The sequence below is a fragment of the Gekko japonicus genome, unplaced genomic scaffold, assembly GCF_001447785.1.
Source record: "Gekko japonicus isolate JY-2015 unplaced genomic scaffold, Gekko_japonicus_V1.1 scaffold50, whole genome shotgun sequence".
In the NCBI taxonomy this organism is placed as follows: domain Eukaryota; kingdom Metazoa; phylum Chordata; class Lepidosauria; order Squamata; family Gekkonidae; genus Gekko; species Gekko japonicus.
In genome coordinates this window covers 1,525,380-1,551,277 of record NW_015164666.1, presented here as the reverse complement: position 1 = coordinate 1,551,277, position 25,898 = coordinate 1,525,380, and the positions used below count along the sequence as shown (strand labels likewise).

Genomic DNA, 25,898 nt, shown 5'->3' with positions numbered 1-25,898 from the left:
TTATTTTGCACAGATGTAGATTGAATGTATGCACACAGAGCATTCTTTTTCATCTTTCAAGATGGAAGGTGATCATTGATATCCCAGCAATACCTGAGGGGCAGGTTTTGCATCCTTTCCTTAAAAACACTGTCAAACCTTTCACTCTGTGCTACAGTCATTATGTTTTTCCAGTCCCCAACAGTACCTAGTACAAGAAGCAGAGAGAAAAGGGACATTTCAATGAAAGTGGTCAGACAGACATCGGCAACTTCTCTGTTTTATTATGCTAGAAATAAAAATTTAACAGTGCAACCCTGAACAGAGTTACGGCTTTCTAAATCCTTTGACTTCAGTGGATTCAGAAGGGTGCAACTCTGTGTAGGACTGCACAGTAAGCATCAAAAGTTGCTAGAGGAATAATATTTCCTTAAAGGTTAGAGGATCAGTCGTATAACTGTTTTGCTGCTGGGGCATCAAGGATGAGGACCGAGGGGCAGTGATACGAGGTGCATTTGCCTAGATGTCATGAAGAGGCAATGTCAGCAATGAGGCAGGGGAAGTATCACATCAGCACAATGGTGTGCATTGGCAGCTGGAGACGGCGTGGCATGAGAGAGCAGTGCTGCAGAGAAGCACTTGCGATGGACAATGGATTCTGCAGTGTAACCAGCAGAAGAGACTGGAAAGAGGAACTCTCACAATTCAAGGTCTCCAAGAACAGAACAGACGGCTATTGCTTGTGTTCTTGCCTGATGCCCTGCACGCCATAATGTACATTTTAAGAAATGTTTACATGCCTCTATTTCTCCCAACCTAAACTGGAACCTGACAGCCTCTAGTACTTTCTTCTCTCAAAGCCATGGATCCTGCAGCAGCCGGCAGCTGAACATCCGACTGAGCAGGGAAATGGGAAGCTGCGCCTACAAAACTCAGAACCTCCACATTAACCCTTGGAGTCCTTAATGTGAGAGTGATTCATTCGACCCATTCAGATTCTACATTCACCTAAGGGCAACTCTCAAGGATGTCTGATTTAATTGCGTTGATTGGATTTGGGGGGGCGGGAAATCTCAACTCTTCCTTTATATAAGAGAGGCACCCATAATCATTGCTATGTGAAATGAGCCACTCTGTGGGGCTCTTTGAATTTAATGTAATGAAATACTATGATTGCCTGACTACTGGGCATGAGCCCACATTTGATGCCTCAGTGACTTACCTTTCCGAAGAAAGTGTCCTTTGCCTTTCTCTAGGAGATCGGTGGGCATGTTCTCATAGTTTGACCTGGGATCAATTCTCATTTTATCAAATGTAGCCTTATCCACAACAACCTGCAACTCTTCCTCAGTCAGCTTCTTTCCTAGGAAACTGCATATTTTCAATACGGAACTCCTCAGGTCCTGAAATGGGACATGGTTTTGGTGTCAGGCTATCCACAACTGAAAACCATAAGGACCAAGCAACTAAAAGAATTAGGCATGAGAGTAATAAGACGTTGAAAGTCTAAACATTAGTTCAGGATACTGAAATACGGTAATTATTTACTTATTTATTTTTATTACACCTATGTCCTGCCCTCTCCTGCAAGCAGGCTCAGGGCAACTGTTGGGCCATTTCAAATATAGTACTATCAATTGCATTTCCCCCCTTTTGAGTAATCACTGCCGTTAAATGCAAGGCCTTATTTATTTTCCAAGTACTAAATAAATGGGGCCAGAGCTACTGTAGCTTTTATGACTACTGACTGATAACAGGTGAACTGCAGCATGGCAGATACAAAGAGGAAATTAATGGGTGTACGTATTTATCACCTCCTGAGAATTAGTGTCCGCTTAAATGACTGGGCATCATGACTTCTGAAGGTGTATTCAGACTGCTGGTATGAATTCAGAATGGTTTAGCAGAAACATCAACAGATCGCTCAGAGATTAAGCAGGAGGTTAACTACTTTGGTGGGTACCACTGCAGGCACAGGGCCTCCTATGGGAGCGGGGACTAGTAAACATCTATATCACTCCCTTCTTCCCTTCTGAAACTGTTTGAACATCATGGTTGAAGATGCCTAAAACATGATGTCAGGTGGTTTTGCTGACAGAACAATCTTACCTTCTTCATTTCTTCATAGGTAAGAAAGAGAATATTGAAGTCATCCTTGTGAGCATACCAGCCTTCAACATGGTCTGTCCATGAACTAGCTAGAACTGATAGGAAACAAATTTATTTAGGTATTAAAAATAAATCAGGTATAAATGAGAGCTGATGTTATACAGCGGTATGAGATCACAAGTTCCACTTTTACTTTGGTCATGGACTAATCATACCTCGGTACCTCGGCATTTTATGGCTTGCCACACGTTCTTGGTTAATTTTGAAATAAAAAAGCTAAGATGGGAAGGTTACACCAGAGAAAAGGTATCTAATGGGCAGCCCACTTAAACAAAGACCTGCTTTCTTGGGTGAGGAAAATCTTTCATTTGATAATTTAGAAAATATATGCTCCGCCTCTCATGGGAGCTACTTGAGGCAGCACACAGAGGAAACTTGAGAAAACCACTGCAATTAACAAATCCTAAAATGCCACAGCTAAGTAAAAAAAAAACACACACAACTAGAGCACAAAATAGCATGAAACATTTAACAGCAGAAATGTTTTAGCTTGGTGATTTTAAAAGAGTATTATATACGCTTTCTACCATGGAGTAAACTCCCCATCTCAGGTTTTGACACAGGCCTTAATCAATTAACTAAGAAATCCCTTCTAATTGAAATTGAGCAATAGCAGCCTCCCAGATCACACTAGAAAACTCTACATAGCTATGAAAATTGTCCAGTCACTGATGTTAATCCAGGTCAACCCATGATGCCAACCTGCTATCAGGTTCAGGAGCAAATAAATCTCCACACACATTTCCAAGGAAGCGTTATGCTTTATTGGATTACAAAACTGGTACCATATCCACAGGATTATTGTTAGGAATAACCAAGGGGGGAAACATCCCTACATATAGCAGGATGAGGCAAATGGCTAAGCAAATGATATTCGAGCGCGCGGGCAGGAATTCTTCCGGCGGGAGGATACGTAATAAGCAGGAGAGTCTCAGTGCCTCATGAGAGCCGAAAGATTCACACCAGCGGTGGAACGCAAGCCCTCCCCCCTTCACAAGGCCAGACAGATAACGTAGTCTGGCAGCACCGGTTCTCACGGTCTCCCTATCGATGTTTACGGCAAGCGGCAGAGCAGCGAGCAAGCCAGGATCAGAGAAGGGAACAAGCAAAACATGACAGCTAGCTGACACCTGCCCACCTGTTTACATTTTACTCTCTTTACCCTGTTGATTAGGTAAATATATGATCACTAGCACTCTTGTTGGTTGGAAAGCCCCTCTTATCCAATCGAAAAGCTCCCAAACCCCTCATTTAGAAGACAAACTAGTCAACTGGTTTGAATAAATGAAAGGCTGAATATGATGTATAACCTGGAGAAGAAAGTCCACCCTGAGTTCACATTCATGACACAGTGGCATGTTCTACTATTTTCTTTAATTTATGTGGCTTTTCTTTGATATTTTATTAGAAGAGTAGGTAAATGACATATATGGTCATTTTCAAAAGCTCAGTATTGAGGTTGTATATATATACTGATTTAAGAAAAAGCATTGACTCACAGCAAGAGGGCAAGAAAAAGCACTGACTCACGGCAAGAGGGAATTTTAAAAATACTGATGTGTTCCAGCATGATATCAGTTTTTAATTTCTATTCTGCCATACACCGTGGCCCACATTTATACTAAACTAACCAATGTAATCCAAAGCAGAGCTGCATCCTTCAAAGCCCACAATGGACTTAGAAGGTGTAACTCTGTTTAGGATTGCACTGTTACCAATGTATAGTTATACTGTACATAAACTAACCCTGTAATAAACATGATATAAATAGGGGTAGAACTTTGGCTAGAAATTTCATGTGTTCAAACAGCAACTAAGCTCTCTTTCATCAAGAACCTCGTGTATGCCCTTGATGCACATATGAAGCTCTTATGTGTCACTATTCACTGACATGCACAAGACATGTGTATAGACTTCAGATATAGTAAGGGTCAAACAACACATAACAGTAGCCACAGGGTCAACTTGTGGCCACCAATGCCATTTTAGAGGAAAATTTAGACCTTTTAAAACAGTCATAAGGGCTCTATCCTGATTGGACCCATAGCACAACATCAACAAGCGATCTGTTGCCACCATCTGCCCTTTGTAAACTGCCAGGGGTAAATATTAAAAAGTCAAAAATAATATTTAGCAAGATAGATTTAAAAGAACAAAAAGAAGTAGTAAAAATAGCAGGTATGAAATTAGGAATTAAGAGATTGAAATATTTGGGTGTAATGATAACAAAAAATATTTAAAATTTTTGAGGATAAACTATAAAATAGCATGGAGAAGGATACCAAAAAATTAAGCCAATGGAATTTTAAAAATCTGAGTATATTGGGGAAGATAATGGCAGTTAAAATGTTTATAATACCGAAGATGATATATTCGTTTTAGGTACTCCCAGAACGACTCCCACCCAGAAACAGGAAGCAGCTGCTGACTTTCCCAACATGCTGGCCATGGCACTGCACCCCCTGCTGAAGTAGATGTTTAACATCAACAGTAAGCTGGACAGTGTCCAAAAGCAACTCACACAGATGGATAAAAGAGCAGACAAAACCAACAGAGCCATCAAGAAAGTTGAAACAAAAACCAAAAACACTGAACAAAAATTGGAGGAAGTGGAAAAAGAGAAAGCTGCAGATAAAGGCCAATTGCTACAACTTCAAATGGAAAGATCAATGTATGTCTTACGCTTTCCTGAGCAAAAAGGAGAAAATCTGAAATTAATTTTAAGTGAAGCTTTAGCACCAATGACAAACATTAAACAAGATGCGTTGCAGAATAATATAGATTTGGCGTATCGAACGTATCCAGATTTTATTAAGAAAAATAATCTGCCTGGAGAAATATATGTGAAATTCTCTAAGTGATTCACCAGAGACAATGTTTTGAAAGCTACATCTGGAAAAGTCTTGAAGGTTAAAGACGTTAAAGTAAAAATTCTAAAGGACACTCGTTCGAGATGCGGAAGCAAAGTCGGAAATACAAGGATTTAACCTTCTTTCTCCACAACAATTCAGTCCCCCTTAGATGGATTTTTCCAGAAGGACTTGTATTCAACTATAAGGATAAGAAGAACAAAATTGACTCTGTCCAAAAAGCAAAAGACTTTTTGAATCAGCAACAAAGCCCAAGTAAAGACAACAAAAAAACTGTGAATAACATGGAAGAGGAGGGAACTAGCGATAGAGAACCAGATGACACCTCAAGAAGCTCTAGCAGTACTTCGGAAACCTCAGATTTGGAGAAAGGGACTGCTGCACCTAAAATACTTAAAGATAACTTGAAGTACAAGAAGAAGAACTGTAAAAAATAAACGGATAGTTCAATAGAATATAAGTGATTATTAAACACCTGAGACTAGTATTAAGATTCAAGCCAGCTTTATTTAGAATTTAACCTTTTGATAAAACAATCTTTGTTATTATGGTAGGATTGATATACAACTACGTAACGTCTTGGAATATGATCCTTGTCTTATCTTTTGCGTTAGTTTTAGTCACTCCCCCTTTTTCCTTTCCTTTAGGATGTAGTATATAAAATGCAATTAAAAAGTTATTAAAAAAAGAAATGGATGAGATGGGAGGATACTATAAATGGAGGAGCAGGTAGATTTGGAATATTTATACAGAAGATAAAAAAAGAAATTGAAAATACGATAGGCCAAAACAGACAATATTAAGGATTTGGGAAAAGAAACAAGCTGTTTGGATACCAATGCCTTCAAAATGGGCTCTGCTTGCATCTTTAAATCAAGAATTTAAAAATGTTGAGAACTTTTTGGAAGGAGTTAAAGGGAAAAGGTTTTTTTAGTTTGAAAGATTTGTATAACTCTCAAGAAAAATTGATCCCAATTCAAGAAGTATTGGAGAAAGTGACAGGACAATATTGGTTAAGGATTATGGGATTATATAATGTTTTGAGACAAAATACATTATCTGAAGCAGTAAATAAGGAGAATAACCCCTTTGAAAACCTTTATAGTTCCAAAGATGACAATAAGAAGGGTATTGCAAAGAAAGTGTATAGTCTATTGAAACAAGATAAGAACTTTATGATTAGGACAATAAATGGGAGAAGGAGATGAACCTATCAGTACAGGATGTAAATAGATTAATGAAGGGAATACTTGAAATAAAAATGGAGAAATTTAAAGAACTGGAAATGAAATTAATCTTGAAATGGTATAGGACACCTGCTCAATTATCGTACATGATCAAGGGAATGAAATCAGAGTGTTGGCATTGTAAAAGGGTAAGGGGATATTATGCACATCTTTGGTGGGAATGCCCTAAGGCAGTGATGGTGAACCTTTTAGAGACAGAATGCCCAAACTGTGACCCCAAACCCACTTATTTATTGCAAAGTGCCAACACGGCAATTTAACCTAAATACTGAGGTTTTACTTTAGAAAAAACAACTCATACATTAACTTAAGATGATCCAAACAAAGTAAGGAAAGCAATCCCAAATGTTTTCATTTACTTAAAACTATTTGGCAGAGAATTCCACACTTTAATGACGGTCTGGGCCTTGCTGGGGTGATGGCATGAGTGCCCACAGAGAAGGCTCTGAGTGCCACCTCTGGCACCCGTGCCATAGGTTAGCCACCACTGCCCTATGGTAATGGAATTTTGGAATTGTCACAACCCCGCCCTACCACCTCTGTGCTATCACCCACACAGGGGGTGCCTTAGAGACTATGATTCCTTAATCTGGGTCATTTCAACCAGCACAGTAGTGATAAGAAAGAGACATAGTCTGCTTATAACTCAGTCTGACCGATTCCGAAGGCATGATGGCTGGGCCAGTGACTCCATGCAAGTATAAAATATATCTATTTATTACAAAGACAACATACAGAGTGTACAATGCACAAACACAAAGAAAACCTAACTGTCTATCTGAGTTTACTTATCCTGAGCTAATAGCTCTCAGCAACAGTCCTGAAGAAGATGGGCTGGTGCCAAGGAATTGCCATCCCTCCTTCTAGCTTAACGGCCCTACGCCAAGGTCGCCATTCGTCTTATCCGATGTGGTGCCTGAAAGGGTGCTTGAATTCTCCTGCAAACATCCCGGCCTCTCACTCCAGCATTTCTTTGAGCAGATGCATGTAGTTCCTAGCCTCCAGATTTCGCTTCTGACTCTTGGCTTCTTACTAGTCTCTCTTTTGCTGCCTGCTTGCTTTCTACTAAATAGTAGCTCAACTGTCAACCAATTACTAATCTAATTAGTGGTTTGCACGTGATGATCTAGATCTTCGGCTGTCAAGATTTCCCTTAGTCATGCTGAGGTTTGACAATACCCAGCTGCACCAAGTTGTATCAGCTAATGATTGTTAACAGGTGGTTGATATCAGACTAACCTGCTTTCTTCACGTCATTCAGCTAAAACTTACTATCTAACTAACTAATGCAAATACTTACATGTCTGAGAGGCTTGTTTCTTGACAGGAATTTGATCTTGGAAAAGGTGGATAAATTATGTAGTGTTAAGACTGAGTTGAATGAGAAAGTGTTATTTATGGGACTGCTGGGAAATAATAAAGTAGATAAATCAAAAAAGGATCTGTTTAAAGCTATTCTAGCTGCTCATGAGGTAATAGCATATGAATGGAAAGATGCTTTAAAATGGACTTTGGAAAGTTGGACTCGGTACCTTTATGAATGGATTCAATCAGATATTTTATTGATAATAAAACAGGAAAAGACGTGGGAAGATAAGGCGTTGAAAATAAGGAAGAAATGGTTTGGGTATACAAGCTGGGTAAGAGAAGGGGCCCCAATAATGACGTATTTTAAAAACTCCATAGGGTATGCTCATGGTTACAGATATAATAATAAGATCCTTTTTTCTGGTCGCTAGGGGGAGAGGGGAGGGAATAATTAAGGGGAAATTGATGTATATGATGTTTGGTTATGTTATGTAATCTTGAGGAAAAGGATTATGAATTAATCTGAAATGTTAAACATTAATACAAAAATATATGAAGCTCTTGTGTATGTGAACATCACTATTCACTGCAGTGCACGAGACATGTGTATATGGTTCAGATATTCCAAGGGTCAAACAAGGCATAACAGTAGCCACAGGGTTACCTGTGGCCACCAATGCCATTTTAGAGGAAAATTTAGGCCTTTTAAAACAGTCATAAGGGCTCTATCCTGATTGGACCCATAGCACAGCATCAACAAGCGATCTGTTTCCACCATCTGCCCTTTGTAAACTGTGAAAACCCAGCATGGCTTTAAAGCGATGGCTTTAATGGTGCTCAGGAAAAAACATGATCACCTGCTGGCACTGTGCCTTATAGGCCATTGTGGAAATTTTAAAGGAGTTAGATTTCCTTTAAAATGGTATTGGTGGCCATAGGTTGGCTTCCATGGCTGCCACCACATCTGGTTTGGCCCTACGTAACTGGGAAGGCTGTTCCAGGTGGAGAAGTTTTGTGTGGGCATTAAGCCATCTGCAGTTGTAGAGAATATCAGGCTCTAGTGAACACGAGGCACTGATATGCCTCAAATCCGATATGATAAACAGCTTGCACAATGGATGATTCATGGTAGAAATGGGGATTCTATATATGACCCAAAACTTTTTAAAAACTGAGTTGGGGGAAAAAATCTCTAATTTGTACACTAAATTACAACACAAAATATATGGTTTATCATTCTTATTTATAAGTTATTGTTTTTCTTGGGTTTTGGTTGAAAATGGTTCTGCCCTTATACATTGCAGCAAATAGATGAGAATATAAGAGCCCTGGTGAATCAGACCAATGGGCCATCTAGTCCAGCAGCCTGTCTCCCACAGTGGCCAACCAGTTCTTCTGGACAGCCAACAACAGGGCAAAGAGGCCAAGGCCTTCCCATGATATTGCTTCCTGGCTCTGAGATTCAGAGGCTTGTGTCTCTGAATGTGGAGCTTCCCCTCAGTCACCATGACTAGTAGCCATTGATAGACTTATCCTCCATGAATCTATCTAATCCAGGGGTGTCAAATATAAAGCTCGTGGGCCAGAACCGGCCTATCCAGGGCTTTTTTTCTGGTCCATGAGCAACTGGTGTGACGGAGGGAACAGGAGGCTGCTGGTGGGGCGGGGGAGCAGATGGAGCCACTCCGATTGTAGCTTCAGCAAGGCAGAACAACCTCATCTGCAGCAGTCAAGCAGAACCCCTTTTCTTCAGTGATGGCCTCACTGGTAAATTGGGAGCTGCCACAGCCGCATTCGTCCTGGCTCGGGGTTCCAAGATGAGGCTGCACACCTCTTCACTCGGTCTGCAGCTCTGGGGATTGTTGTTTGCACATGGGGGGTGCAGAGGATCCTCTACAGGGACCTGCTGACATCCAGTGCAGCTTCCATATTCGTGCCCCCACACACAGCAGCTGTGCTTTGGTCCATGGGGGGCATTCTTTGGCAGTTTAGGGCTGCCAAGTCCCCCTGGAGGCGGGGAACCCCCTGCCCCAGAGGCCCGTTCCCCGCTGCCGGTGGATCGGGCCCCGGGGGGAACCCCACCCCAGCGTGTGCGTCACCAGGAAGGGACGTTATGATGCCGGGCATGCTGGGTGTGGGGCCATGACCATCCGAGGGGGAAACTCTATGTTGGCGCATAGGACGCCGGACGCACATAGGACGCCGAACGGGAGTCCCCTGCTCCCGACTATTTTCGACTTGGCAACCCTATGGCAGTTTCTTCCACACAACTGGGGGCCTGGTCCTGCCACCAAGCACACAACTCAGTGGCTGGGCCTCCCTCTTCCATGGAACACCCAGTGACGTTCAGTCATAGGTGTCTATCGCCTTGTGGCAATCCCCAGCTATATTGGCCACTTGGTGGCCTGGAGCTTCTGCCACATGCTCAGCCTTGTGTATGTGGTGCCTGTTCCCCAATCAGATAATCTGACATCCTTCAGCCTGGGGCGGCTGCTGTTGCTGCTGCATGGGGGTGACACTGCTTGCCAATGATCTCTGGCTTGAACACCCAGCACTACCCTGCCATGGATTTCCTGGAGGCCTTGGCCAGAGGCAGCCAAAGCTCCATGTGCATCTCCAGTTTATCAGCCTTGCTTGGCCTGGCTCCAGCTGTACACATGTCCTTGTGGCTGGGCCACTGCCCTCTCGATTCTTCGGGGGGTAGTTCAGTTTGTCTTCCCAGCCCCCTTCCATGCTTGCTCGGGGGCAGGGGGAGATCACAACATCCATCTACTCACAGCATTAGTTGTGAGAGCAGGCTGGGGAAAGGGTTTGCCTCCCCTCCAAGCAGTGTGGGGCATCTGCCTGGTGCTGCACCATTGGCTCTCTGGTCTGCCCATGTGGGTTTTCCTCTGCACCCCCCCCCCTTCAACCCATGGGGCATTGCAGTGAGGACACACCAACTCTTATCCCATTACTGCTAAATTTACTCAGGAGACTTTGGTGAGGTACCTTGTCAAAAGCCTATTGAAAGTCCAGGCACATAATGTCTACTAGGTCACCACCATCTACATGCTTGTTCAATTTCTTAAGGATGGTTGAGGCAGAACTTCCCTTTGCAGAAGCCATGCTGATTTTCCCTCAGTAGGCTTTATCCCTCCATATGTGACTAATAATTCTACTTTCAATTGCAATTTCTACTAACTTGCCTGGGACAGAAGTTAGGCTGACTGGCCTGAAATTTCCTGGTTCACCAAAAATGATGTCACATTTCCTACTCTCCAGTCTTCTGGTACAGCAGATTAATTTAATTATAGGTTATATGTAAGAGTCAGTACATCAACTATCTCACAGCTGAATTCCTTAAGAACACTCCGGTGTATGCCATCAGGACCAGGTGACTAATTGGGTTTTGATTTCCCCAGTAGCTCTAGAATTTCATTTCCGGTCACTTCAATTTGGCTCAGCTCTTCAGACTCCCTTCCTGAAAATAGGTGCTGTGGCATTTTCCACATTGAACACAGAAGCAAAAAAGTAATTGTGCTTCTCTACCATCTCCTTATTTTCCTTTAGAAATCCCTTGATTCCTTTGTTTGAGACCAGTGGCACCTTTAAGACCAACAAAGTTTTCTTCAGGATTATAAGCTTTCATGTAACGTACCCTTCTTCAGATACAATGAAATGAAAATTACCGGTCCATACATGTAGGTAGACAGTGAGCAGAAAATTAGCACTAAGTATAATGAAGACATTTAAGAAATTCAAGGACCAAACAGGAATAACAAGCTAAGTCTACATGGTAACCATTTGTTTGGGTATGCCCTCTCATAAAGCAACCTCGGTTAATTCTCCCCAGTGTTCTAGCAGTTTAGGAAAGGCCGCCCCCCCCCCAAAAAAAACCCTCACATTCCCAGCAGCTTTTTCCTGGGTCCTGTCTCCTAGCCCTTAGTTTTGCCTCTGCCTAGGAAAAGCCTTCCAATGTAGTGCGGCATTCTGAATAATTTGTTCTACTATTTCAAGATGGTATTTTCCCCCTCTCAAAGCATGAAAGGTGTGCAGAGACAAATATTATTCATCATGCAGCTATAAACAATCCTTACCTTCACCAGCTAAAAACTTTTCCATGAAATTGCCAAAGTCTCCTGCTGTTTCAAATTTGACTGCAAATTTGGAAAAATGGTAGTAGGAAACCAAGACATCCTTTGGGTTTCTTGACACATAAATAACCTGCAATCATAATGATAATTAGAATAAAACCAATAAATTCTATTGGGTTAAGCTGTTGAGATGAAGCACCTAGCAGTGTGTCACAACTTTTGTATCTGATTCTCCCAGTATTCTCTTATGTTATCTTTATGGTTTCCATTCACTCAGATTTATTTATATTGAGGGGTTCAGAATAAAACATTGCTTCTTGAGGATGCTTGATTATGATTGAGCCTAACCCAGCACTGTTACCCATTTGCTACCCCTTATGGCCTTTTTACACTGACCAGATCGCATCAGTTCTTGGCTGCTAAGCAGGGTCGGCTCTGGTTAGTACTTGGATGGGAAACCACCAAGGAAATCCACATTTGCAGGCAACAGCAAACCACCTCTGTACATCTCTTGCCTTGAAAAGCCCTGTGAGCTTGCCCGTACGTCGGCAGCAGCTCGACGGTTTCTTACACACCCACAGCCTTCTCAGATCCCGTGTTTTTGCAATGACAGAAGCCTTCGCTCTGGAGAAATTGACCTTGTCCTTCTGTGTATTTGTTGTTCTCCCCTTCAACCATTTTGATCATCCCTCCAGGCTGCAGAGATGCCTTCTCAACAATATCTTCGATGTACCTCCTTCTCCTCAAGGAAGGTCACCCAACTTTCCCTGTGGCTCTCAGCACCTGCTACGGGCACTGTTCAGGTTGGTGCCCAGCACGCAAGGTTTGCCCAGGCATGGTTTCTTTTCTCCCAGGCATTTTGTTGACTTTCGTGTCTGGAGAGGTATGGATTTATTTAGTTTTTAATCCAATTTCCTTTTGGTATGGCCTAGTTTAGTTTTGAAATATTTTGTGCTCTGCTTTTCATGCTGTCTCTACTTCTCTCTTGATTTTTTATCAGCTGCATTTAAAGATACATTGGGGGTACACTGCTTGCTCTTATTGTCAGTATATTTATTTGTATTGTGTGTCATATTCATCATTGTTAACTATTTCTGAAACGTTACTAAAAATATGGTATTAGCTACTTTAAGAACATAAGAGACGCCAATGTTGGATCAGGCCAAAGGCCCATCCAGTCCAACACTCTGTGTCACACAGTGGCCAGAAATACCAGTGCCATCAGGAGGTCCAGCAGTGGGGCCAGGACATTAGAAGCCCTCCCACTGTTGACCCCCCCCCAAGCACCAAGAAGACAGAGCATCACTTGCCCCAGAGCCCCTAGCTATACCTTGTGGCTAATAGCCACTGATGGACCTCTGCTCCATATGCTTATCTAATTCCCTTTTGAAGCCGTCCATGCTTGTAGCACCCACCACTTCCTGTGGCAGTGAATTCCATGTGTTAATCACTCTTTGGGTGAAGAAGTACTTCCTTTTATCCGTTCTAACCCGACCGCTCAGCAATTTCATGGAGTGCCCACGGGTTCTTGTATTGTGAGAAAGGGAGAAAAGTACCTCTTTCTCTACCTGCTCTTTCCCATGCATAATCTTATAAACCTCGATCATGTCACCCCTCAGTCGTCTTTTCTCCAAGCTAAAGAGCCCTAAGCGCTTTAACCTTTCCTCATAGGGAAAGTGTTCCAACCCTTTTATCATTCGAGTTGCCCTTTTCTGCACTTTTTCCAAAGCTATAATATCCTTTTTAAGGTGTGGTGCCCAGAACTGCACACAGTATTCCAAATGAGGTCTCACCATTGATTTATATAGGGGCATTATTATATTGGCTGATCTGTTTTCAATACCCTTCCTAATAATCCCCAGCATAGCATTGGCCTTCTTTATTGCAGTCACACACTGTCTCGACATTTTCAGTGAGTTATCTACTACAACTCCAAGATCTCTCTCTTGATCTGTCTCTGCCAGTTCAGACCCCATCAATGTGTATTTATATTTAGGATTTTTGGCTCCAATGTGCATCACCTTGCACTTGGCCACATTGAACCCCATTTGCCATGTTGACGCCCACTTGCCCATCTTTGACAGATCCCTTTGGAGTGCCTCACAATCCTCACTGGTTTTCACCACCCTGAACAACTTTGTATCATCCGCAAATTTAGCCACTTCACTGCTTACTCCCAACTCCAAATCATTAATGAACAAGTTAAAAAGCAGTGGACCAAGTACTGATCCCTGTGGTACCCCACTGCTTACACCCCTCCACTGGGAGAACTGCCCATTTATACTCACTCTCTGTTTTCTATTAATTAGCCAGTTTTTGATCCATAAAAGGACTTGTCCTTTTATCCCATGATTTTTGAGCTTGCTTAGGAGCCTTTGATGAGGAACTTTATCAAAAGCTTTCTGGAAGTCAAGGTAAATAATATCTATTGGATCCCCCTTGTCCACATGTTTGTTCACCCCCTCAAAGAACATTAACAGGTTAGTGAGACAAGATCTTCCCTTACTGAACCCATGCTGAGTCTGCTTCAATAGGTTTTGTTCATCTATGTGCCTACTAATTCTTTCCTTAATAATGGTTTCCACCAATTTACCCAGTATCAATGTCAGACTGACTGGCCTGTAATTTCCCGTCATTTCCTGTAATTACTTTGGTACTAAGGTAGTAAAAAGTGTGGAGTTAATAGATACATATCAGTCCCTTTCATTATTTCCTTCTATGTAGCTATAACTTTTACACATATAAATTGAAATTGTCACAATGTCACAGTGTGGGGTTATCCCTCCCTTCCTCAGTTCCCCTTTCCCAGGTATGCACAGTGTAAGCATGGAGTTCCATTCATTAATTTCCTGCTGCTCCAACAAATTTAATATTTTAATGTCTGACAAACTAGATATTTCCTATTTGGGCTGGTGAAGAAGGATTAAAGTGTGCTTGCAAGGGAGCAGGTATATGAACATTCCATTCAGATAAAATAAGCAGTGTTCTGAGCTCTTCAGGGTCGTGTGAACCTATAGCAAGTCAGCTTGAACAGGAAAGATGCAGCTCCTTACCTTAGAGTCATAAGGATCAGTACTGAGCCCAGTGCAATTTGCAGTTACACATTTTCACCACAGAAGAAAGAGAGGCTTGCAGAACCATCCCGAGAGGCTTACTATTGTCAGTAAAAAAGGATTAGAGAAAGACACTGAATCATATGAAATTATAGAAGTGGCAGGCCTTACTTTTGCTCTTCTGCTTCTTAACCCCTTAGGGACCAAATAGTAGGGCAGATGGGATGCAAAGAGCCGAGGAGACGGGCGACTGATGTAATCCATGCTACGGATATTGTATTCCAGCCATGGGACTCTGTCCATTAAATCCGTGTCCTCAGTTCCATTTCGATGTCCTTCATGATAAATCAGGCTCAAAATGTTCTGAGTCCATACTGTGCCTGTGCATGAAAATAATGTGTTGTTGACTTAATATCCTAAATAGATTGAACTCAGTAGTGTAAAGCAAGCACAAAATAAACTAGCCTCTGCCCCAGTGAGCTTACCGTCTAAATGACCACAAAGGAAGAAACAAGAGGGCCAAAAACAGGCAAGGAAAAGGTAAGGGGAACAAGAAACAACTGTAGTTGTATGAGTTTAGGTTTCCATTCAGTGGGAGCTGAGACTAAACTAAGGGTTTTCATGGAAAGAGGATTATCAACATGAGCTGTGAAATAATACAAATTAATTTCAGCCAAATGTTGAACTTTTGACTGAGCATTTTAAGTAGTAAATAGATATAGGTTCTGTGGTTTAAACTGAGAGAGGGGGGCAATACCTGTTTTCCTGACCTGAAAAGGCTTCCTCATTTATTGTGAGACCTATTAAGGGAGTCCTACTGTTAACATATTGGCAACCTCTATGTTTTCCCAGATGGTACACACAACAGCTTTGGAGAGCAAATTTAGGCAGGATGTGGGGAATATGATTAACTCTTTCCTCCAAGATGTCCCCTCCCCCATCAGAATAGGGGTGCCTTCCAGCTATTTACCACAAAGTTGCTCAGGAGCTCCAGTCATGAATGTCCTGACATCTTGTCTAATTTGGAAAACAAATCAATCAAGGTAGTTGTAACAGATCACTTTGTAGTTTGACACTGGGATACAAATGATGAGGTAAAATAAGACTGAGTAAAGAACAGATATAGCAGCTTCTCGTCATGTTGCATAGATCTCGTGCCTTTGAAATGCTGACTCGTTGAATAAATTATATACAGTATTGGCACTGTAAATATCCAGTGGTATTACAGGAGACATTCCCAAAGGGAGTCTAAATACAAGTCAAGTCATTCCTCACAAAAATATCTATAGTCTTACCTGATTTGGGAAAGGTGACTAGAAATACATCACTGTCTCTGATTTCAAAGTCTTCCAGAGAATCTATGTATTCTGCCGTAACCAGCTCGGGTTGGAAATAAAATCCTTTGTGTTTGAAAAGGTACTCCGAAGGTGACTGCATTGCTAACACTGCTGGCATAAGAATACAAGGATTCAGATCAGTTCCTTGTGTTACCTTACACTGGAATAAGTTTTTCCACCTCAGGAGTCTCCCTCCAGATTAAGGGGCTGCTTTGTTGGAGGGGAATCCACTTGCATTCCAGGACAGCTGCTTGGGCTGGTGAAAGTCTTCAAATTTTGTTTGGTAGAGTGGTAGGATATGTGCAATTTTATGTACAAATCAGTTTCATATGATGTTTATGGATGCCAGCCTTCCTTCGAAAACATTGTATAAGTTCTATGTAGCCTTGCCAGGTTCCCAGTTGGGGCATTTTTACCATACAGTTTTGTTCCAAAAGTAGAGCGTCTCCTGATGCCACTGACATGATGACATCACTCCCTGTCCACCCCCAGAACGCCCTCCCAAAACCCCTGCCTGTAGGAGGAAGGCACCTGGCAATCCTAGTTCTATAACAAAGTGCAACAGAGCTGTTTTCACGTAAAAAATCAACAATTTCTGATTCACCTCAAAGATTTAATATAAGTCATCATGCAATAGAAATGCCAGACAGGGAAAGAAGATGGGATCAACAAGCTTTTGAGTTGCATGGAATTCTGCTGGTGGCAGTGGCCTTGTTAGTCTGTAACACCCAAAACTCAAAGGAGTGTGGGTGCACTAATAGATTCTTCATAGTACAAGCTTCCATGGATAGGGCCCACTTCATCAGATCCATGAACTGATTTCTCAGTCAGTGGAATATATACACAGCCAAGAAATATGGGTAGGAAATTGTGAAGAGGAGTAAAAAGCCCATGAAATGCAAGTGTTCTTGTGCCTTTTTAAGGCAACACTTCAAAGTATACATGGTAAGCCCAGTGACTATTATCCAGACTTGAAACTATTATCCAGACTTGAAATCCTGAAAACTATGTGATATGGTAAACATTTTAACACTTATAGTGGCTAAGAAAAGTGTTAACTCTGGTGATACAATCCAGCCTACTGATATATTTTAAATCAGTGGTTCTTCTGTTGAAGAATAATGACTTACATGTCAATAATCGACTGTCCTGGTAGACTGAAATGGTCTGCCACAGGTATCTCAATCAGCTGCCAATTTTAATACCAAATTTGTGTCTATTTATTCTTTTGAGAAGAGAAGAATCCCTTTCTAGCACAAGGCCACCATTGACAAATAGTTGCATGTTTCACATTGGATGATGAACTACTAAATAAGCAGTTGGAAGCAGCAGCAGTACTGCATGATGTAAAATAAAGAAACAAAAGAAGAAAAAGCAAATCCGTGGACTGTAATTGGACTAGAATCATTTTTGCACAGTGAACATTGGTGTGGTGCAACCTTGGTTGAATCACTGTGGTCCATTTGTGGCTGGAACTTACCTGTGTGGACATGGAGAATTGGAGTGAGCAATTTACATTCAGCAATACAGAGAAATAAAAAATATTTTCGGGGGTAACTCCCATGATTAATGATGATATAAATAATGAGAATAATGATTGGAATACTTTGTTTATGTTAAGCAAAAGGAAAGCATGCATGCAACTGCATGCTAGCTCTTTATTGGATTACTGTAGGGTAGGAAGAATTCCAAGGGGACTAAGGCCCCCAAAAGCCCCTGCTATATTTGGAGAATCAGAAGAGTTTAGAAGAAAATGGATTTCTATAGTTAATAACTGTTCATCAGATTTAATGGTATTAATTATTCAGAAAGCACAAGAGGAGGTTGGTAAACTCACAGTTGAAATTGATCAAGTGCAAGAAAATTTAAAGGGAAAGATGGTTGCTGAAGATTATGATACACAAAATAAACAGTTGCAGAGTGACATAAAAGTATTTGAAAGTAAAGTAAAAGAGAATAAAATTAGGAAATATAGGAGAGACACACATGATTATGAAAATTCCAGAGGATACTGATGGTGCTCAATAGGAAGGGGATGTAAGAAAGTCTATTGGGCCCCAGTCACACGGAGAATTTGCTGTGCGAAAGGCATGAATGTTGGGTGGATTTTCGGGGCGCAATCACACTGCAACATCTGGGAAGCGTAGTGCACCTGTGGCCAACCCGTGACATCCCGCCGAAGATGCTAAGTTAAAAAGTACCAAGGAAAGTGCACTAGTATCCAGAAAATGCACACCACAGGTGGGCGTCTGATTGTGGGAGCGCTAGTATCCTGTGGCATCCAGCACCCATCCACGTCCCGTTGCAAACCGGATGTTTTTCATAAGCGCATGTGCACAAACACGAAACTGAAAGCAGTGCTGCTCCACAGAACTGCGCATGCACACAAACACGAAACACTTGTGTGATTGCGCCGCACCACTTCTTTGCCACACTGCAGCATTGCCATGTGATCACCAGCTAACAGCCGAAGCACAGAGACTCGGGGGACCGTGTGATCGGGCTATCGCCCTTTATTTTGCTCCAGGGTGAACAGCCATGCCTCCCCCCCCGCATTATCTGGCCTGTGTGACTGGGGCCTTGGTCTGATTTAAATGTAACTGATTCAGAGACAGATAGGGGGAGGAATAGCAGGCACATCTGGAGATGAAAGAAGGGATAGAAGACCTTTTTTATACAGGAAGTCCAAAAATGTTCTTTGGAAACAAATGTGTATACAACACGCAGAGGCAGACGCAGAACATAGTCATTAATTTATCTAAGAGATTACTGAAGTAGAAAACAATTTACTTAATTTGGGTTTAGAGTGTGTGCCAACACCTTTATATAATGGATTTAAAACAAGAGTAGATTTGTTTCTGTTTATTCAACAATTGAAATTAAAAATTATGTTTGGTGATGCAGATAATGTTGAGTATAAACAATTTCGACCTAAATCTTCATTCATGCCATCAGTTCAGGATCCACAGCTAACAACTTTTGAAAAACTGGTGACTAGGGACATAGAAAAGACTGAAAGTCAACTTAAGCATTGACAACAGAATGTAACTACTGAGCATAAAGCTATAAAAGAATTGGCAAAGGACCCCACCATAGTCATAAAACCTGCAGACAAGGGAGGGGCTATAGTAGTCATGGATGTAACAGAGTATAAGAAAATGGTATATAACCTGTTAAATAATCCAGAAAATTATATTAAAATAAAATCAGATCCAACATCCCATATTATGAATATTATTAAAACCACAGTAGAGGAGACCAATATAATGGGAAATATAGATGATAACACAACCAAGTTTTTATGCAATAAATATCCTAGGGTCCCAGTAATGTATTCTTTGCCAAAGATACACAAAGACAGCAGACTGCTCCCAGGCAGGCCAATTGTATCAGGGAGTGGGAGCGAATTTGAACCTCTGGCACAATATTTAGATGCCATTCTAAAGCCAGTGGCAGAGACTGTAACATCATACATTAAGGATACAAAGCACTTTATAGAACTGATAGAAAATCAACCTATTACAGCAGAGGAGATGTTAGTTACAATGGATGTAGGAGCTTTATATACGCACATCCCACAGGAGGAAGCGAGAATAATTATTGGGAATGTTTTGAAACAGAGAAAAGATAAACATCTACCAACTCACTTTCTAATGGATATTCTAGATATTTCAGATTTAAAGAGGACTTCAACTTTCAGGTATGTGGAGTAGCAATAGGGAGCCCATGTGCTCCAGACGTAGCCACCATCTTCATGGACCATTTAGAAAATACATTCATATATGATAGCAGAGTCAACCCATTTTGGTGTTGTTTGGTGTAGTAGTTAAGTGCGTGGACTCTAATCTGGGAGAACTGGGTTTGATTCCCCACTCCTCCACTTGCACCTGCTGGATGACGTTGGGCAAGCCATAGTTCTGGCACAGCTGTTCTTGAAAAAGAGCAGTTTCTGTCAGAGCTCTCTCAGCCCCACCTACCTCACACAGTGTCTGTTGTGGGGAGGGGAAGGAAAAGGAGTTTGTAAGCTGCTTTGAGACTCCTCTGGGTAGTGAAGGGCGGGTATAAATCAAATTTCTTTTTAGAAAAGACATTCATACATGATAGCAGAGTCAACCATTTTTTTTAAAGAGATCAGATTATACCATCAGTATTTGGATTATATTTTTTAATTTTTAAGAACAGAAATAACATCAATGATTTCGTGTCTTATATGAATTCAATCCATCCAACTATTAAATTTACTATCAAGTTCAATAATCAGGCCCCCCACCTGCCACAACCCAGGACCTGGCCCCTGGGGTACTCACTGAGACAAAGGAGAGAGCTGCAGGAGCACCAGTGCTTTGGCCTGACTCTGGGGAAATGCTGCCGGACTATCACAAGCACAATGTCGCCACACCCGAGGTTGAGCATTAACAAATAAGAAGGGGGCGGAGCTTTTGGGGAGGGGAGGAAGGTGGAACACAAGGGATCAGGTGGTATGGTGAGAGAATAAAAGGGGGGACGGATGCAAAGGCTGAGGAGGATGACCTGGTCTTGGTAAGAAGTCACACCCAGAGAGAGAGAGAGAGAGAGAGAGAGAGAGACAGAGAGAGAGAGAGAGAGAAAGAGAGAGAGAGACAGAGAGAGAGAGAAAGAGAGAGAGAGAGAGAGAGAGAGAGAGACAGAGACAGAGACAGAGAGGACTACCAGACCAGAAGGAGGAGTGTGGAGGGTGGTGACGTAACCTCCTCCCTTGCTCAACATCTGAGGCCCTTGCGGTTCCCCTCGGGAGGGGTGGCAAGGTGGTGGAGTGCCTACCCAGCTTGGGGTCTAGTGATAGCAAGGGGGGGGGGTCATCTGATTCGTGCAACACTAGGGTTTTCAAATATGAGGGGAAATTAGCTGTTGGAGTATATACCAAACCTAAAGATCGAAATTCATTACTACATCTTGATTCTTTGCATCCTAAGCACACTAAAAATAGTCTTCCCTACAGTGAATTTATTAGGATTATGAAAAGTACATAGATGGAGAATGATTTCAGCAAAGCGTACTTTATTCGATCAGGAACAAGACAACTTTGGCCGGCTCGCAGGCCGGCTTATATCCCCCGGGAAACCGCCACCACCCCCCTACTTGCCTTTAGGTTATTTACAGTGGTTGAGAGTCCCATAGGCTCTCGGCCGGGAACCTAGCCCCCTGATTGGAGCGGGCTAGGATCCGCATAGTCCATTGTCTCTTGAAGCGAAGCTCAACGTTTGTCTCTGGACTTGCCTGGACTTGTCTGGACTGGATACATTACACCCCTCCCCCCCTTGGTCGCAATGCACCCACAGACAAAGTCCTTCAGGTGGGCTGGTAACTTCCTGGTGCGGGTAGAGCAGCGAGGTTCAGGGACTGCTGCGGCTTCTACCCCGGGAGCCCTCGGAGGCGAGCTGGCCAGGAGAGGCACCGGGGGCAGCAGTGCCGGCGTCCCCAGCACCTCCAGAAGAGGTGTCTCGGGTTCAACCAAGGGTAGAGGCTGGGAGTCAGCCACCGGGAGTGGGGCCTGGGGTGAGGTCTCTGGAACCTTGGCCATGTCCGAGTCCTCGGGGTCCAATGGCATCGTCCGGCAGCGTAGCTGGTCAATGTGCCGGTGTAGAACTTGGCCGTCCTCACAAGAGACCTCATACGATCTGGGGGCCTTAACTCGTATGACTCGTGCCGGGATGCAGGTGGGCCCCTGGGTGTAGTTCCATGCATACACGGGATCTTCTGGGAAGAAACCCCTGGCTGCCTCGTGCGTCTCCGTGCCCGGTGCCTCTGTCGATGCCTGGTCAGGGTGCAGATGATCCAACCGGGATGCCAGGCGGCAGCCCAGAAGTAGCTCTGCCGGACTGCACCCCGTAGTGGTGTGGGGCATCACTCGCTGGCCAAAAAGGAAAGCCGCCAGTTTATAATCCCAGTCCGGGGAGTTCAAGCGGCGGAGAGCATCCTTTGTGCTTCTGATCATGCGCTCGGCCTGGCCGTTGGTGGCAGGGTGGAACGGGGCAGCCCGGATGTGGCGGATCCCGTAGTCGCTCGTGAATTCCTGGAACTCCACTGACGTGAATGCCGTCCCATTGTCCGTGGCCAGAGTGTCGGGGATTCCCTAGGCACTGAAGATCCGCCACATCGCCCGGATGGCCGCCTTTGAGAGGTGACGGGTACAGGAACTACCTCCAGCCACTTGCTGAAAAAATCCACCAGGATAAAGAAGAGTTGCCCCTGGAACGGTCCCACAAAATCCAAGTGTAACCGGGACCAGGGGTGGTGGGAAGATTCCCAGGCCCGTTCCGGGGCTCGGGGAGACTCGGGATGGGACGCTTGGCAGGGGTTGCACTGCTTCACCACGTCCTCTATGTCCCAGTCCAACCCCGGCCACCAGACGTAGCTCCGGGCCAAGGCTTTCATGCGCACCACCCCGGGGGGCATTTCATGAAGGGCAGTGAGGACCTTCTCCCATAAGGGTTTTGGGATGACCACCCTACTACCCGACATGACACAGCCCCGGTGGACGGACAGCTCGTCCTTCTGGGAAGCAAAGGGCATTATGTCAGGGTCTCCTTTGGCCGCGGGCCACCCCCTCACCACCCAGTCCAAGACCCGGCAAAGTACTTTATCCTTGGAGGTACCGCGAGCCACCTCCGCGACATAGACTGGCCGATCCGGAAGGGTCTCCAGGAGAGCGATCTGGTGGGCAGGATCCGAATCTGGATCACAGACCAGCAGCGGCAGATGGCTCAGGGTGTCCATGTGGCCCATTGCCTTGCCAGGGCGATGGACGAGAGCGTAGAAGTACCCCGCCAGGGGAATAGACCAGCAGAACACCCGGGGCTGTTAGCCTAACTGCTTTATCTACAGCAGAGGCTTTATGAAATATATATTTCGGTGGTGCTGACCAATGTATACAGGATTCAAATTAGCCCCTGAGGAATGTCCAGTTATGAAAGGAGATGAGGCTGATATGTTTAAAGCAATTGGTTCCTTTTATTTCCTAACGTCTAATCCACATACATACGAAAAACAGATTCTCACACACAACCATACCAGATCCTCAGCATTACAGAAATAGTAAATAGTCACTTTTACACTAAAGGAACGGGAAGGGAATAGCAAATACTTATCTGATCAGAGGCTTGATCTTCCCCACGAAGAATAGATGGAATAAAACAGGATAACTACAAGTACTCTAATGCACATGGTTGGAACCTGCCAAACACGTGTGGACCTCTTGGCTGCAGTCCACGAGGTCAAGTATGAAAACAAAGGATTACAAGAGTAGCAAGTCTGTAAGCTAATAGCTAAGGGAAGAAGATGGCTAGCAGGGTTCAGGCTGCTGAACACCACTTTTTATAGGGGGTCCTTGGAGGTGGCTTCTGTGCCATCCTTCAGGTCCCACCTACCTGGATAGTCCGTCCCAGGACTCTATACTATTGGCTATATGGAATGACGTGTCTTACCTAGAGGGAGTGGGCAATGTTGAAATCTAAACCCTTAACTCAAGGAAGGCATCTGTCCAAGGTGTGAAGTTGGGTACCCTGGTAACCATTGATGTGCAGATACCTCTAGCTTGGTCCCAAGCCATAAAATAGTCTTCAACAGGAAACTGTCCTTTCTGATGCAAACCAGATATCAGGGTTACGTGTTTCCTCACAGTCCATTCATGGTGGTTGAGGCCATAAAAGTTGTTGTTTTGTGCTGGCTATAAATGGCGGTGCAGCCTTCTTCTCCAGGCTGAGCTGTGTGAGTGCAAAGCTCCATTTGCATAAAGAGCAGGCAGGAAGCCTTTCAGGTGATGCAGTCACAGCTGTGCTCTGTGAGGACCGTGAAGGGCCGCCCGTACAGATAGTGGTGAAACTTTTTCACCCCACCACAATCACCAGCGCCTCCTTATCGATCTGCGCGTAATTGCTCTCAGCCGCTGACAGAGTCCTGGAATAATACGCAACCGGGACCTCACAACCGTCCAGCAGCCTGTGGCCCAGTACCACTCCCACCCCATAGGGGGAAGCGTCACAGGCCAGCACCACCGGGAGTGCCTCATTGAAATGCGCCAGGACCGCATTCGAGACAAGCAGGTCTTTGACCGCCTGGAATGCAGCTGCTTGTGGTGGACCCCAGACCCAAGGTGCCGACTTGTCCAGGAGGTGATGGAGCGGTTCTGCAACTGCAGCTTTGAGGGGCAAAAAGGAGTGGTAGAAGTTAAGGAGCCCCAAAAAGGCCTGAAGTTCGGACTTGGATGCTGAAGGCGGCGCTTGCATGATGATATTTAGCTGTCATGGGCATGGATGGGGATGAGCTGACAAAGCCTGCAGAAACCACAGCTGGCCCCTCTGAAGCAGCAGAGGAGGATAGCTGGCAAGTGGCTGTAACAGCAGCCTTCACACCTGGCCCAGATAAGAAGGAAGAACTGCAAGCTGAAAGTCTCTCCTGACTCACCCCCACGTGTGACTTGTTTAAGGGAGCGACTGTGGCACAAGTTAGCAACCAGGCAGAGAGAGGCCAGGCTACACGGGAGACGCTCAGCCAGCCCAGAGTTCTAACAAGAGCCTGGCCGATCGTGCAGCTGGCTAATTGGTAGCAGCATTTAACTCCACACTCTGGGCAGTACCCTTTGTGGAAGCAACAAGTCAGCTTCATGCTGCTAGCATCCACTCCGGCTCTGATCTTGCACCTAAATCTTTGGACCCCCTGGCTTTGGGCTTGGCTCTGTGTTCCTGGCTCCTGACCCTGGCTTGGCTTTGGACTATGTGTCTGGTTAGAGATTTGGACTTGGCTCTGTGTTTCTGGCTCCTGACCCCAGTTTGGCTTTTTGGACTTTGCACTGTCTTCTTGGCTCCTGACCTTGGCCTGTTCTGGACTCCCTTTGACTGGCAACCCAGCCCCTGACAGATTGCTTCCACCCCCAGCCCATGACACTATCTGCATAATTTTATAATTGGTTGCTACCTGAAATAAGATTTGGAAATGACACTGGGCTGTAACAGGTGTGAGTAATGATAGGGTAACAGAGCAGCTGGAGAGATAGTGAGTAATGAGAGCCAGCAGATGCCGAGAAAATACAACATTAATTCTGAGTAGGAGATGTAGGGCATGGGGGTAAGAATGTAAAAACCTTGATTACTCACACTTGAAAAAGAACAAACAGATTTTATATCTATGTCTGTATCTATATATACATCTCCTCTGAATTTTCCTATATATTTAATCACCAAACTCAAACTCTGGCAATACTTTTGACAAAAGAAATGTTTGCTAATTGTTTTCCTTTTGCGCTATATATGCAAACCCTTTGTGACCTAGATTGCTTTTCAGGTGGAGGTTTTGGAGCACCCACGTGACTTTGCAGCCTAATCATCCCCATACTGGGCTCTTCCCTGCTTTGCTCCAGTTTTTCACCAATCTGGCTTGATCTGATCTTTCTGGAAAGGTCCCAGCCGTATAGATGGGAAGGCTCATGTTTTTGAAGGTCCTGCCCACACTGGTGCCACTTTCCTTGCCTCACCCACCCCCCTTTTATGGCCACACACACACACACCCTGCACCACCAGGGGGCTTTGTGAAAAGGCTTTCAAAAACTGGCAGTGGCGATCGGGCTACAGCATTATAATGTTACAACAATCTATTGCCACGACCTCCCAGTCCGTCTGACTTCCCAGCTTGCATTGAAGTCCCAGGCACTTTTTGGTGCAGAGGTCCAGACAAAGGGACACACAAAACTCCCACGCAGTGCTGATACTGCAAATGCCTCAGCGGCAGCAGCAGCAACAACAGAGAAACAGAGCATCTTGGCCATGCAGATGCAGCCCTAGAACGCTTTCTTTACTGTCCTTACCTTCGGAGAGGCTTTCAGTCC

General features: G+C 44.0%; 1 protein-coding gene across 1 annotated transcript; it reads right to left on the bottom strand.

Annotated features, from left to right (window-relative positions):
• Nucleotides 1-54: 54 nt before the first annotated feature.
• LOC107108618 (amine sulfotransferase-like) lies at nucleotides 55-25,898 on the bottom strand. The gene is made up of 7 exons (XM_015409086.1): nucleotides 25,878-25,898; nucleotides 15,998-16,150; nucleotides 14,874-15,082; nucleotides 11,653-11,779; nucleotides 2,089-2,183; nucleotides 1,202-1,382; nucleotides 55-187 (listed from the first exon to the last, which is right to left on the bottom strand). The coding sequence occupies exons 2-7, from the start codon at nucleotides 16,137-16,139 to the stop codon at nucleotides 57-59; spliced, it is 885 nt and encodes a 294-aa protein (XP_015264572.1). The 5' UTR covers nucleotides 16,140-16,150; nucleotides 25,878-25,898; the 3' UTR covers nucleotides 55-56.

What these genes read in the sequence shown, in the direction of transcription:
- LOC107108618 (XM_015409086.1), bottom strand. Translation starts at nt 16,139, where the DNA reads ATGCAGTCACCTTCGGAGTACCTTTTCAAACACAAAGGATTTTATTTC. An exon ending in AGTCACCTTTCCCAAATCAG is followed by an intron (nt 15,083 to 15,997) that starts GTAAGACTATAG and finishes TTTCATGCACAG; the next exon opens with GCACAGTATGGACTCAGAAC. An exon ending in CCTATGAAGAAATGAAGAAG is followed by an intron (nt 1,383 to 2,088) that starts GTAAGATTGTTC and finishes GTCCCATTTCAG; the next exon opens with GACCTGAGGAGTTCCGTATT.